The 16,167-nt window shown below is 34.9% G+C and overlaps 1 protein-coding gene across 3 annotated transcripts in view; it reads right to left on the minus strand.

The window, feature by feature from the left end:
• Window positions 1–7,649, minus strand: part of clmna (calmin a) — a 113,502-nt gene extending 105,853 nt beyond the window's left edge. For 2 of the 3 annotated variants that reach the window (XM_030127392.1, XM_030127389.1), the window contains exon 1: window positions 7,242–7,648. In XM_030127392.1, the coding sequence (XP_029983252.1) occupies window positions 7,242–7,326 (85 nt within the window). In that variant the 5' untranslated portion in view covers window positions 7,327–7,648. Of the gene's footprint in view, window positions 1–7,241 lie in introns of all 3 variants that reach the window. The other variant, XM_030127391.1, reaches the window with a different exon arrangement.
• Window positions 7,650–16,167: the final 8,518 nt, after the last annotated feature.

Consider the following 16,167-nt stretch of genomic DNA (forward strand, 5'->3'; position numbering starts at 1 on the left):
AATTTGTGCATGAAAGGGTTAAATGCATGATGTCCAGCTGAGTGGACATTTTTGCAACTTCATGAAAAATAGGTTCATAAGAATTTTTTTTCCATTATTATTTTTTCAATGTATTTTTTTTTTTTTCCAATTTTTTTTTTTTTTTTTAGAAGAAAATTTTCAATCGCATTGTTTTTTCATGCCTAAAGAGGAATAAAAACACTCAGGAAAAAATTTTGATTAACCCTTTCATGCATGAATTATGAGAACCTTAGTTGAGTTTTATTATTTTTTTTTTTTTTGAATGTTTTTATTCCTCTTTAGGCATGAAAAAAAACAATGAGATTGAGGGGTTTTTTTCATAGATTTACAAAAATGTCCACTCAGCTACACCATGAATTTTATTCTTGAAGCAAAGAAACATGTATTTAAAACCCAATATCATAAAGTGATATGAAAACAGTGAAATGAAACCATGTTTAATGCAGCTAATCCGATGTTTTCTCACATTTTAACATATTCTAATACTAGTTATTACTCACTTCATGGAGATAATATGCAAAAAATAAATATTAACAATTGATTTCCACTCAAGAACCAATCAAGAACAGCAAAGTTACAATAATGGTATGAATTGCAATTTATGAGACGATGCATAAGTGTCCACTGTGTTGGTTGATATGGAACTAAAACAACAAAACCCATGAATATACAAGAGAACAGCTGGAGAAGAACTGTCCACTGTAGTGACCAGTACGCATGAAAGGGTTAAAGGCCGTTCAGATCTTTGAGTCACACAGTGGATTAAAGTTTGACAGAAGCTGTTAAACGTGAAACGAATGCTACGTTCAAGGCTTCGGATGAGCTGCTTTGATTGAATATCGAGTGGGAAAGTGACAGCAGGTTTCCACTCAGGACATGTGGGTGAGCATACTGATGCAGAGAGGGTGAGGGGACGCGTTCACAGCTGGACACATGTGATGGGATCAGAGGATGGGAGTTATGTCAGGTCTGAACTGGAGCACAGGTGACAGTGGGATGATGATGATGATGATGATGATGATGATGATGATGATGATGATGATGATGATGATGAAGCTACTGCCGTGATGCATTTAATCAAATTTTTTTCCTGAGTGTTTTTATTCCTCTTTAGGCACGAAAAAACAATGCGATTGAAAATTTTCTTCTGAAAAATTAATTTTAAATAAATAAATAAAACAAAAATACTTGAAAAAACAATTTGAAAAAATACATTAAATAAATAATAATAGGAAAAAAAAATTCTTATGAACCTATTTTTCATGAAGTTGCAAAAATGTCCACTCAGCTGGACACCACACATTTAATTTTTGACACACAGAAACATGTATTTACGAATAAATTGTGGGAAAACTATGGGGAGGGCTTGTGATTCTGGGGGTTTATGCTCAGGAGAGATCTACGTAATGTCTGAAAAGATATGTAGTGTCTTAAAACTTTAATAAAGACATGTGAAAAAAAAAAAAAAAAACAACAACGAAAAGAACAACAAAATCCATGAATATACAAGGGAACAGCTGTAGAATAACTGTCCACTGTAGTGACCACTATGCATGAAAGGGTTAATTTTAGAAGCAAAGAAACATGAATTCATTGATATACTGTGTGAGAACTATGAAATATAAACATTTTTAATGCCGCTAATTTGATGTTTTCTCACATTTTAACATACTCTAACACTAGTTATTATTAACTTCATGGAGATGATATGCAAAAACCCCCAAAACAAAACAAAAAAAAACATGTTCACATTCATTCAACATAACACATTCATATTTGTTCAGGTTATTCACATTTTAGTGTTACAGGATAGTTTGTAAAGGTAAATATTTTCATAATTTAATGTTATTTGTTTGCACTAAAACAAAGAAAAAAAAATGTAAGTTGTTAATTCTAGATTTTTTTTGGCTTAATTCAAGATTTTTTTATTTAATTGATGTTTTTTTTTTTGCTTAATTCAAGATTTTTTTTTTACTTAATTAACCCTTTCATGCATAGTGGTCACTACAGTGGACAGTTATTCTCCAGCTGTTCTCTTGTATATTCATGGATTTTGTTGTTTTAGTTTCATATCAGCCAACACATTGGATGCTTATACTTCATGCCATACACTGACATTAATGACATTACTGTAACTTTGCTGTTCTTCATAAACCTGATCTAACATGTTTGAGCAGGGGTGTCAAACATGCAGCCCGGGGGCCAAATGCGGCCCGCCAAAGGGTCCATTTCGGCCCCTGGGATGTTTTTGCCAAGTGGAAAAATTCCACAGTCTTGAATGGAATTAAGCAAAAAAGAAATTTAGCTTGAATTAAGGAAAAAATCTCGAATTAAGACGGAAAAAAAAATCCTCAATTAAGTAAAAAAAAATCTTCAATTAAGCAAAAAAAATCATCAATTAAGTAAAAAAAATCTTGAATTAAGCCAAAAAAAACCCTCTAGAATTAACAACTTTTTTTTTTCTTCTTTGTTTTAGTGCAAAAAATAACATTAAATTATGAAAATATTTACCTTTACAAACTATCCTGTAACACTAAAATGTGAATAACTAATAATGTGAACAAATATGAATGTGTTATGTTGAATGAATGTGAAAATGTTTTTTTTTGTTTTGTTTTGGGGTTTTTTGCAAATCATCTCCATGAAGTTAATAATAACTAGTGTTAGAGTATGTTAAAATGTGAGAAAACATCAAATTAGCGGCATTAAAAATGTTTATATTTCATAGTTTTCACACAGTATATCAATAAATTCATGTTTCTTTGCTTCTAAAATTAACCCTTTCATGCATAGTGGTCACTACAGTGGACAGTTATTCTACAGCTGTTCCCTTGTATATTCATGGATTTTGTTGTTCTTTTCGTTGTTGTTGTTGTTTTTTTTTACACATATCTTTATTAAAGTTTTAAGACACTACATATCTTTTCTGACATTATGTAGATCTCTCCTGAGCATAAACCCCCAGAATCACAAGCCCTCCCCATAGTTTTCCCACAATTTATTCGTGAATACATGTTTCTGTGTGTCAAAAATTAAATGTGTGGTGTCCAGCTGAGTGGACATTTTTGCATCTTCATGAAAAATAGGTTCATAAGATTTTTTTTTTCCATTATTATTTTTTTAATAGAATAGAATAGAATCTTTATTGTCATTATGCGAGGCACAACGAAATTTCGTCCAGCAGCTCTTGGCATTAGGCATACATATTTACACACATGTAATATAAAAGGCACATCTAAGATATATATATGTAAATAGAAAAATAGAATAAAATAAAGTGACAAGTATCCATAGTGCAAACATCAAACTTTAAAGTGACCATGGCATTTAATGTATTTTTTCAATTTTTTTTTTCAATTATTTTTGTCTTATTTGTTTGAGTTTTTTTTATTTATTTTTCAGAAGAAAATTTTCAATCGCATTGTTTTTTCATGCCTAAAGAGGAATAAAAACACTCAGGAAAAAATTTTGATTAACCCTTTCATGCATGAATTATGAGAACCTTAGTTGAGTTTTATTTATTTTATTTTTTTTGAATGTTTTTATTCCTCTTTAGGCATGAAAAAAAACAATGAGATTGAGGTTTTTTTTTCATAGATTTACAAAAATGTCCACTCAGCTACACCATGAATTTTATTCTTGAAGCAAAGAAACATGTATTTAAAACCCAATATCATAAAGTGATATGAAAACAGTGAAATGAAACCATGTTTAATGCAGATAATCCGATGTTTTCTCACATTTTAACATATTCTAATACTAGTTATTACTCACTTCATGGAGATAATATGCAAAAAAATAACAATTAACAATTGATTTCCACTCAAGAACCAATCAAGAACCGCAAAGTTACAATAATGGTATGAATTGCAGTTTATGAGATGATGCATAAGTGTCCACTGTGTTGGTTGATATGGAACTAAAACAACAAAACCCATGAATATACAAGAGAACAGCTGGAGAAGAACTGTCCACTGTAGTGACCAGTACGCATGAAAGGGTTAAGGTTCTCATAATTTGTGCATGAAAGGGTTAAATGCATGATGTCCAGCTGAGTGGACATTTTTGCAACTTCATGAAAAATAGGTTCATAAGAATTTTTTTTTCCATTATTATTTTTTCAATGTATTTTTTTTTTTTCCAATTTTTTTTTTTTTTTTTAGAAGAAAATTTTCAATCGCATTGTTTTTTCATGCCTAAAGAGGAATAAAAACACTCAAGAAAAATTTCTGATTAAGGTTCTCATAATTTGTGCATGAAAGGGTTAAATGCATGATGTCCAGCTGAGTGGACATTTTTGTAACTCCATGAAAAATAAGTTAATAAAAAAATATTGGACTGAATATTGGAACAGTTTACTGCTCAACATAAGAGACTCACAATCATACGCCTCCTTCAAATCACAGTTTAAACATTGGATGAAGGAAAACCAAACCTGTGACCATCAGTAGATCATCTTCACTGTGTTGTAGGATAATTTGCATCTCTGTGTACTGTCTTCTTATGATGTCTTTTACAATATTTTGCCTTTTTGTCAACTGTCTTTCTTGTCACCTGCCTAGGGACTACAGATGGAAATGAGCACTGCTGCTACAATCTGGCAAATTTACAGCTGCAATTGTTGTAGATGTTCATTAATATACACTGTCCCTATTAACCCTTTCATGCATGAATTATGAGAACCTTAATCACGATTTTTTTCCTGAGTGTTTTTATCCCTTTTTAGGCATAAAAATAATAATTCTATTGATTTTTATCAGCCTACTTTTATGGAGTGACAAAAATGTCCACTCAGCTGGACACCATGCATTTAGTTTTAGAAGCAAAGAAACATGTATTTATTGATATACTGTGTGAAAACGATGAAATAAAAACATTTTTAATGCTGCTAATCTGATGTTTTCTCACATTTTAACATACCTGCGTGGAGATAATATGCAAAAAAAAAAAAAACCCTGTTAATTACAGTTTAATAACACTTAGCAGTTTTTTTACTCTCAAACATCTTACTGCAGATCAGGTTTATCTAGAACAGCAAAGTTACACTAATGGTATGAATTACAGTGTATGGGATGATGAATGAGTGTCCACTGTGTTGGCTGATATGGAACTAAAATAACAAAATCCATGAATATACAAGAGAACACTTTTGAACAGCTGTCCACTGTAGTGACCAGTGTGCATGAAAGGGTTAATGAACATCTACAACAATTGCAGCTGTAAATTTGCCAGATTGTAGCAGCAGTGCTCATTTCCATCTGTAGTCCCTAGGCAGGTGACAAGAAAGACAGTTGACAAAAAGGCAAAATATTGTAAAAGACATCATAAGAAGACAGTACACAGAAATGCAAATTATCCTACAACACAGTGAAGATGATCTACTGATGGTCACAGGTTTGGTTTTCCTTCATCCAATGTTTAAACTGTGATTTGAAGGAGGCGTATGATTGTGAGTCTCTTATGTTGAGCAGTAAACTGTTCCAATATTCAGTCCAATATTTTTTTATTAACTTATTTTTCATGGAGTTACAAAAATGTCCACTCAGCTGGACATCATGCATTTAACCCTTTCATGCACTAATTATGAGAACCTTCATCAAGATTTTTTTTTCCTGAATGTTTTTATTCCTCTTTAGGCATGAAAAAAAACAATGTGATTGAATTTTTTTTTTTTTTTATGAACCTATTTTTCATGGAGTTACAAAAATGTCCACTCAGCTGGACACCATGGGATTAATTTTTGAAGCAAAGAAACATGCATTTACTGTCAGACTGTGTGAAAACTATGAAATAAATGTTTTTTTTAATGTTGCTAATCTGATGTTTTCTCACATTTTAACACACTATAATAGTAGTTATTACTCACTCAAATAATATGCAAAAAACAACAAAACACAACAACTTAAAAAAAAAAAAAAAACCCAAACTTAATTACAGTGTAACAACAACTAACAATTGATTTACATTCACATATGTTTCTGCGGATCAGGTTTATCAAGAACAGGAATGTTACAGTAACGGTATGAATTGCAGTGTATTATGGGATGGTGCATAAGTATCCACTGTGTTGGTTGATATGCAAGTAAAACAACAAAATCTATGAATATACAAGAGAACAGCTGTAGAATAACTGTCCACTGGAGTGACCACTGTGCATGAAAGGGTTAAACAAAATTAACCCATAAAGACCCAACGAGCCACCGATAACCAAAACCATCTACTGATCTAAAATATTTAATAACTTCTGAACCACTAATCCTAAGAATCCATGTAAATAATTGGTGTACAATACAGTTTGTCATCTTTTCATGGTCATCAGGTATGATCCAATTGAATGTTCAGAGGCTCCATAGTGAACATAGAAACATTGTCATCTTCTACAACATTGATTCACCAGTAAAACACATGGAGTTAGATCAGTGACAGGGGATAGAGACACTTATTTTATGTTCAGTTAATGATATATTTTTGCTGAAAAAATGATCTTTTTCTTCAGTTTGCTCTGTTTTGGATATAACAATGCTTAAGTTTAATCTGATCTTTAATGAACATTTACATGAACTGTGAATTCAGTATAGGAAAATACTGGATTTTCACTTAAAAATGCAAAATACAGAACACAATATTGGAGTAAATGGTGATAAATCACTTAGGAAAGGTTAAAAATAGAGGGAAAAAAAATCATTTGGGAACATCCACTAAAGCAGCACTGGGTCTTTATGGGTTAAATAAATAAATAAATAAATAAATAAATAAAAATTCAATCACTTTTTTTTCATGCCTAAAGAGGAATAAAAACACTCAGGGAAAAAAAAAAAATCTTGATTATGGTTCTCATAATTCATGCATGAAAGGGTTAATGTGGTCCCTGAAAGAAAATGAGTTTGACACCCCTGTTCTAAACACAATGCATGCATCTGTACAACTGCCCCCCCCCCCAGACACACACACACACACACACACACACACACACACGTGGAAAAGTCCTGTCCAAACTGTGCAGCTGCAGAAGTTTAACTCTACCTTGTGTTGGAACGCGGACACATTTAACATAAACTTTCCCAAATCCTTCATCAAACATGTTGCGGGAATCTGTTGCACCGCACGCACGCACGCACGCACGCACGCACTCACACAGCTTCGTGTCCGTATGTTGCGTGCGTGTCCGGGCCACCGTGGAATCCCCCCACAGTAAACCCCTGGGCTCGGGATGCTCTTACCTTGCAGGTTCTGGACTCGGATGTCGCTGATCTGTCCGATAAATTCCTCCCGCTCGAACCAGTCTTCCCACTCGTGTCCGGCCATGTGGACGCGCGGGGAGCGGGCTGCGTGGATCCGATCCAGGGCTAAAGGAGAACCGGGTGAAGGCTCCCCCCCACGGACGGAGGAGTCGAAACTGCGGCTGCGGCTGTGGCCGGGGTAGGGCTCTGCTCTACTGTCCGACCGGCCGACCGAGAGCCGTGCAAGCCGGGCACACGAACCGGGAGGAGAGCCGCCTCATAGGGACCACCTCCACCTCCACCTCCACCTCCACTCAGTCCACGCACATCGTCGGTGTCCGCTGCGGATGGAGCTCTGCGGAAAAACAGAGGAAAGCCCCACGGAGATGAGAAGTGGAGAATGAAGGAGGGAAGGAAGAACAGAACAGACAGAACAGAACAGACGGAGCTGCAGCACCTGGTTGTTGGTATTTCCGAGGTGGGATGGGTGGGATGGATGGGTGGGCGGGACGGGTCCAGACCCCGCCCATATCCCGGCCCCGCCCCTCTCTGGGAACAGGACAGTGGATCAGAAACACTGGAGTCAATGAACCTGCTTTATCAGACAGACTGGAAGAAAGTATTATTGTTTAACCCTTTCATGCATAGTGGTCACTCCAGTGGACAGTTCTTCTGCAGCTGTTCTCTTGTATATTCATGGGTTTTGTTGTTTTACAGGGTGGGGAAGCGAAATTTACAATATTTTGAGGCAGGGATTGAAAGACAGTGTATGACCAGTTAGTTGATTGAAAGTCATGAGAATTTATTTGCCACAAGAAAATTGACATAATAGAAAATGTTTTTATTCTACAGGGTGGGGAAGCAAAATTTACAATGAACATTTCGTTGTTTTTTCTCAGCAGGCACTACGTCAATTGTTTTGAAACCAAACATATATTGATGTCATAATCATACCTAACACTATTGTGATAATCTGTAATAGTTAACCAATATGGGTTATTTATGTTCATTGTGTTCTGCTGTTTAGTTGCACTGTTTTGGTTCAGGTGGTTGTGACTGATGATGGGCGGAGTTAGAGAGAGAGAGACTAAGGGGGATGGCTGAGAGGCTGAAAAAAGTGGAAGTAGAGGTGTGTGCGGATGCTGATGTACCTGAGGAGAGCCGTGTTACAGATTGTCCTGTGAATGATTAATAAACCCTCTGAACGTCACTACTGGCTTCATCATTGAGTGGAACTCTCCGGGGTGTTACACTATTATCCATACCTTTTCAGAAACTTTTGCCCATATGAGTAATCAGGAAAGCAAACGTCAAAGAGTGTGTGATTTGCTGAATGCACTCGTCACACCAAAGGAGATTTCAAAAATAGTTGGAGTGTCCATAAAGACTGTTTATAATGGAAAGAAGAGAATGACTATGAGCAAAACTATTACCAGAAAGTCTGGAAGATACTATTAAAGAAGAATGGGAGAAGTTGTCACCTGAATATTTGAGGAACACTTGCGCAAGTTTCAGGAAGCGTGTGAAGGCAGTTATTGAGAAAGAAGGAGGACACATAGAATAAAAACATTTTCTATTATGTACATTTTCTTGTGGCAAATAAATTGTCATGACTTTCAATAAACTAATTGGTCATACACTGTCTTTCAATCCCTGCCTCAAAATATTGTAAATTTTGCTTCCCCACCCTGTATGTGTCCTCCTTCTTTCTCAATAACTGCCTTCACATGCTTCCTGAAACTTGCGCAAGTGTTCCTCAAATATTGGGGTGACAACTTCTCCCATTCTTCTTTAATAGTATCTTTAAGAAAGTGGACATTGCTGTGTGATGTTCTATTGGTAGCATGTTCTAAAATGCCCCAAATAGCAGAATCCAGAGGGTTTAGATCTGGGCTAGAAGGCGGCCATAAACATGATTCCCAAAAATTGCTCAAGTTGGATTTGTTGCTGTTGTCAACAAGTGTTTTGGTGTTCTTGTGTAAGATTTTAACTTCAAATCATATTTTACTGTATTTCTAACGGTCTTGTTGTCTACCTCAAGTTCAATTGCCATTTTTCTCATGGATTTGGTTGGATCCTTTAGGATTTTGGATTTGAGAGCTTTAATAAAAGCTTTGGTACGTTTTTTGTTGCTTCCTCCACTTCCAGACTTTCTCGTAATAGTTTTGCTCATAGTCATTCTCTTCTTTCCATTATAAACAGTCTTTATGGACACTCCAACTATTTTTGAAATCTCCTTTGGTGTGACGAGTGCATTCAGCAAATCACACACTCTTTGACGTTTGCTTTCCTGATTACTCATATGGGCAAAAGTTTCTGAAAAGATATGGATAATAGTGTTAGGTATGATTATGACATCAATATATGTTTGGTTTCAAAACAATTGACGTAGTGCCTGCTGAGAAAAAACAACTAAATGTTCATTGTAAATTTTGCTTCCCCACCCTGTGTATATATGTAGCTTAAAATATAGTATTGGCACTTTTTATTATACTTGAATGGAGCGACTGTAACACCCAATTATTCTAAACCCCTGGGATTAATAAAGTATTCTGATTCTGATGGTTCTTATTTTCTGTATCCATATTTTTATATCATTTTCATCTTGTTTCATCATAATTTGCTTTCGTCTTTGCATCCCTTTCATCTTAGCATCTTTTTTATGTTTTGTCTTTTATGGCTTTTTTGCCTTTTTCATCATTTTTTTCTTCTTTTTCATACTTTTTTTTGTCAGGTTTGTCTTTTTTCATTTTGTCTCTGCCTTTACATCATTTTTATCTTTTAGGTTGCTTTCATTTCTTTTCCTCTTGGTTTGTCTTCTTTTCATCTTTTATGTCATTTCCATTTAAAACAGTAATGTACCAGCTGTCTTTCTTGAACCTTCCCTCAGCCTCAAAATTCAACCTTTAAACTAGAAACAAACAGCGATTTGACATTTATCAGGAACCCATTAACCTTGACTGATATGAACATTTTTATTGTGCAAACACTTTTGGCCGTGTCACCCAGCACTAATAATAAGACTTTAAATGAAGTATTTTATTGATGTTCATCTATTGCTTTGACTCATGGTGAGTTAATATATAAACAAATGCAGGGAGAATGAAGTCAGTGTGTATTTATAGTACGTCCAGAGGTCTGAGGCCACCATCAGGTTTGTTGTTTTAGTGCTTTATAATGACCACATGTATGTCAAGAGTCCACTGGGATACAGAGGAAATGTGTAAAACTGCATTAAAGGTGCAGTATGTAGGAATTATGTTCTAAGTAATTGTAAAATGGCCCTGACTGTCACCAGACATGAAGGAATCCTGTTTATTTCAAATACTGATGTCACTAACAGTAGTAGTCCAGACAGAATATTTGCATTTGAAAAGCTCAGTGTCAGCCCCCAAATGATGTTTATGTTGTCATTGTGTGTTTTGGTCTGAGGCTCCGCCCATCATCTGTCTGCCAATCACAGAGTCAGTAGCCTTTCAGCATCCAGGATACCAGTTCCCACTGATCTGCAGCTGGAACATTTCTGATCATAAATGTCTGACATTAATAAACCTAAAAAGGCTCTTATTATTCCCAAATACGTCGTGACAAAGTGAGAAACAAAACAAGGAGATGTATAGAAGATGATTTTGAAGCATGGAGAGGGATGAAAGCGGAGAAGAATTTGAAGACCGACGCCGCGGTTGGCCCTTTCGTATACGGTCTTTATGTTCCAGATCTCATCTACGCATGCGCATTGTAATCTGCCAGAATCTGTCTCTTCAATGCATGTGCATATCATTGCATATCTGTCAGAATATATCACAATGGCGGCTAGTACGAAGTAGAAGAAACGAACAGGCAGGAATATATTCATGCGAACAGTAGCGATAAGTGCACATTCATTGTATTCTTTCACATTATAACTTTTAATAATTAAAATATTTTGAGGCAAACAACCAAACAGCCTGTCATATAAGCATTCAGCGCAAGTCGGGGGTGGGGCAGTTGTCAGTCAGGGAATTCCCTGGACTATCCCGATTCAATCAGGATCTGGAACTCTGCAGCACGGGATTGGTGAAACTTAAGGCTCATTTCCCTTTTCTCTGTCTCCTGAATCTGTGTAAACTTTCATTTGAGTGGGCAGGACGTTTGTCCTGTTCTATTACACTGGGTTACAAAAAATGTTTTTTGTAAGTTGTCTAGGTTTTTTCAACTGAACTAGGACCACTTTGCACCGCTAAATCCAAATATGACATCTGTTTTTCTCTATCAGGTCAGGTTTTTTTGCTAATTGGATTTTGAAAAATTTGATCTTCCTACAAAATTGATTACATTTTTGTAAACTTTATCTTGGTCACCAAGTTTAATACCAAAATAAGATTGGTAAGCACACTTTATGAAACTTGTGACTTGATTCCTGTTAGGTACAATGGTGTATTCAGCGCAGATGTAGCAGAATACGTCAGGCTTATTTTTGCAAGATCTTCTAGTCGAAGCCATTTCATTCACCTGTAATATTAAAAAAACATTAATCATAAATTGGCAAAAGTAAAATCTTCAGAACTCGTTTATTGCAAGAAATATGAAAGAATTTTGTATCATATGATGTGAAAATGCCCATAAATGTAAGCAAAAATGTTAAAAAGCCAATATGTAGCATAGTTCAAAAAGTTGACCTGATTGATTTTTGAAAATTAATGTGATTTTTGAATTCAGCACACCAAAATTATCCTAAATCAGCTCAAAAAACTTAAACAATAAATTTGTTGTTGACCAGTGTAATAAGTGTACGACGAACGATGTCATTGAATAATGGGAGTCTCCAAGAGTCACTAAACACTATAAAAGGTAATCAAGGAAACTCATTTTTGGCAGCTTTTCCTTTTTCTCTCTGTGATGAAATGTGTGTTTGATGCTAGATTCTTTTGGTAACTTTTTCTATTTTTGCCTGAAGCAATAAATCAAGCTTTTGTTTTAACTTTTTAAAACCTCAAACCTTCTTTTTGGTGAGTTCTACATTTCTTCTGGTTTGGTCCGTCCATCCGAAACGTAACTGGTGAGTTAATTTAACCCTTTCATGTATGAATTGTGAGAACCTTAGTCAAGATTTTTTTCTTCAGTGTTTTTATTCCTCCTTAGGCATGAAAAAAACAATGTGATCGAGTTTTTTTTTTTTTATGAAGTTACAAAAATATCCATGCATTTAATTTTTGAAGTAAAGAAATGTGTTTAAAACCCAATATCAGAAAGTGATATGAAAACAATGAAATAAAAACAATTTTAATGCTGCTAATCTGATGTCTTCTCACATTTTAACATATTCTAATGCTAGTAATTACTCACTTCATGGAGATAATATGGAAAAAAAAAAAAACTTCTTGTCTAACAAATAACAATTGATTTACACTCAAACATGTTAGTGCAGATCAGGTTTATCAAGAACAGCAAAGTTACAGTAACAGTATGAATGTCAGTGTATTGGATGGTGCGTAAGTGTCCACTGTGTTGGCTGATATGGAACTAAAACATCAAAATCCATTAATATACAAGAGAACAGCTGGAGAAGAACTGTCCACTGGAGTGACCTATGCATGAAAGGGTTAAGGTTATTATCGTTAACGAAAACTAACGAAATGACCAAAACTAGAATTGAAAAAACACTTTCGTTAACTGAAATAAATAAAAACTATAATTAAAAGAAAAAAAAAAAAGATAACTAACTGAAACTGTATTGTGTGCTTACAAAACTAACTAAAACGTATAAAAATTATGGATAAAATTCCCTTTGTTTTCGTCTTTGTCAACGTCTGATTGATATGAAAGCGATTTATTTCACTCTACCAATTTTAGCTACCACCACCATATGATACTTCACAGTCCATCACTTGTGGTTTCCAGTCGTCTTTTGGTCCCCACTCTACCTGGAAACATGAAGACTAAAGTTGGGAGAAAACAGCAGAGTCCTGTCTGGGATTTATTTGAATACAATGGAGAAGAAGAGAAAAGATATGAAAAAAAAACTAAAACGAAACTATAAGCATCTAGCAAAAAATGAAAACTAATAAAAACTATCAAACCTGCTCTAAAAATGAATTAAAACTAACTGAACTAGAGAAAAAAAAAGTCAGAACTAAATAAAACTGAACTATAATGAAAAAACCAAAACTATTATAACCTTGGAAAGGGTTAAATTACATGAACCCCCCCCCCCCTCTGGTAAGCAGCCTAAATGGAGTAGTCCAGAGCCACTGTCGGCCTAAAAAATCTTCAAAACACGCAGCCTTTTGTCCAAGATAACCGGAGATTTTTTGGTATCGAGGTGGTTTAAATTTAACGAAACTGGGACAGTAGTTCATTAATCGAAATAAATTGTGGTTTTTGAGATTTACTGCTTGCTGCGTGTTTACAAAAGGGTTAAGTATGGTTAGAAAATGCAGAACTAGAAGCACTCGGAGAGCGCAGACCTCCGCCAAGGCTGATCAGTGGCCCCCCCCGTGGGCCCCCCCACCCCCGATCACCACCAAAATTTAATCATTTCTTCCTTATCCCATTTCCAACAAACCCTGAAAATTTCATCCAAATCTGTCCATAACTTTTTGAGTTATGTTGCACACTAACGGACAGACAAACAAACAAACAAACAAACAGACAAACAAACAGACAAACAAACAGACAAACAAACAAACCCTGGTAAAAACATAACCTCCTTGGCGGAGGTGAAAATTCATTTGGAAGCTGCCATAAAAATAACACTGGGATTTTATGGGTTAATACAATACTGAGAACTGCAAATACAATGGGATGCAGTGAACCTCTGGATGTCATGAGTTACATTAGTGGAAATGCTGTGTGTGTCTGAACACTATGACATAAATGCTGAGCTTTTCTCACTAGTGGGATGTACAAGTGCAGTGTGGGCATATACTGCAGCAAAATCTGTTATCTGACATCGGGGAACCTGGTGGTGGAGTCAGGTTTTCATCATAGACCGGTGGAAAGACATTTAATCAGGGTCAAAAAGCAATAAAATAAAGTAAATATAATCATTTAAAATGACCGTGTGTGTGTGTGTGTGTGTGTGTGTGTGTGTGTGTGTGTGTGTGTGTGTGTGTGTGTGTGTGTGTGTGTGGGACCTCTGCAGCTGCAGTTGGACTGGCTTTAAGGCGGCTTATGTAACGGCCACTCATTTATTATTGATGAAGAGGTATGAGCTTCATCCAGGATACAAAGCCAGAGCTGCTGTTTCTCAGTCCAATTAGCAGAAAGTAGATCATATGAATATGGAAAGAGCCAGTGTGTGAATGTACAGGATTCAGGAGGAGTGGAAGAGAAGATTCATAATTATGTATAATCCCACGGTAATAAGAATCATGTTCTTATGAGTAACCTGTGTTTTAAGGTGCATGAATTGAATTGAATTGAATAGAATCAAATAGAATAGAATAGAATGGAATGGAATAGAATAGAATAGAATAGAATAGAATAGAATGGAATGGAATGGAATGGAATGGAATGGAATAGAATAGAATAGAATAGAATAGAATAGAATAGAATAGAATAGAATAGAATAGAATGGAATGGAACGAAACGGAACGGAACGGAACGGAACGGAACAGAACAGAACAGAACAGAACAGAATAGAACAGAATAGAATAGATCAGAATAGAATAGAATAGAATAGAATAGAATAGAATAGAACAGAACAGAACAGAACAGAACAGAACAGAATAGATCAGAATAGAATAGAACAGAACAGAATAGAATAGACTAGAATAGAACAGAATAGAATAGAATAGACCAGAGCAGAGTAGAATAGAATAGAATAGACCAGAGCAGAGTAGAATAGAACAGAATAGAAAAGAATTGAACAGAATAGAACAGAATAGAACAGAACAGAAAAGAACGGAACAGAACAGAATAGAATAGAATAGAACAGAATAGAATAGAAAAGAATTGAACAGAATAGAACAGAATAGAATAGAATAGAACTGAACAGAATAGAACAAAACAGAATAGAATAGATCAGAATCAAATCGAATTGAATTGAATCGAACTGAATCGAATCGAATCGAATCGAATTGAACAGAATAGAACAGAATAGAACAGAACAGAATAGAATAGAATAGAATAGAACAGAATAGATCAGAATCGAATCGAATCGAATAGATCTGAATCCAATCCAATTGAATCGAATCAAATCGAATAGAATAGAATAGAACAGAACAGAACAGAACAGAATAGAATAGAATAGATCAGAATAGAATAGAACAGAACAGAACAGGACAGAATAGAATAGAATAGACTAGAATAGAACAGAATAGAATAGAATAGACCAGAGCAGAGTAGAATAGAATAGAATAGAAAAGAATAGAAAAGAATTGAACAGAATAGAACAGAATAGAACATAACAGAAAAGAACGGAACAGAACAGAATAGAATAGAATAGAACAGAATAGAATAGAAAAGAATTGAACAGAATAGAACAGAATAGAATAGAATAGAATAGAATAGAGTAGAATAGAACTGAACAGAATAGAACAAAACAGAATAGAATAGATCAGAATCAAATCGAATTGAATTGAATCGAACTGAATCGAATCGAATCGAATAGAATTGAACAGAATCGAACAGAATAGAACAGAACAGAATAGAATAGAATAGAATAGAACAAAATAGATCAGAATCGAATCGAATCGAATAGATCTGAATCCAATCCAATTGAATCGAATCGAATCAAATCAAATCAAATCGAATAGAACAGAACAGAATAGAATAGAATAGATCAGAACAGAATAGAATAGAATAGAATCGAATAGAATAGAATAGAATTGATCAGAATCGAATCGAATCGAATCGAATAGAATAGACTTTGTCATTGTGTGTGCAGGTAAATAGACATAAAATCTGAACAGACACAATATTGACAATATTAACAGTATGTGTA

This window comes from Sphaeramia orbicularis, chromosome 22, assembly GCF_902148855.1.
Source record: "Sphaeramia orbicularis chromosome 22, fSphaOr1.1, whole genome shotgun sequence".
NCBI classification, from domain to species: Eukaryota; Metazoa; Chordata; class Actinopteri; order Kurtiformes; family Apogonidae; genus Sphaeramia; species Sphaeramia orbicularis.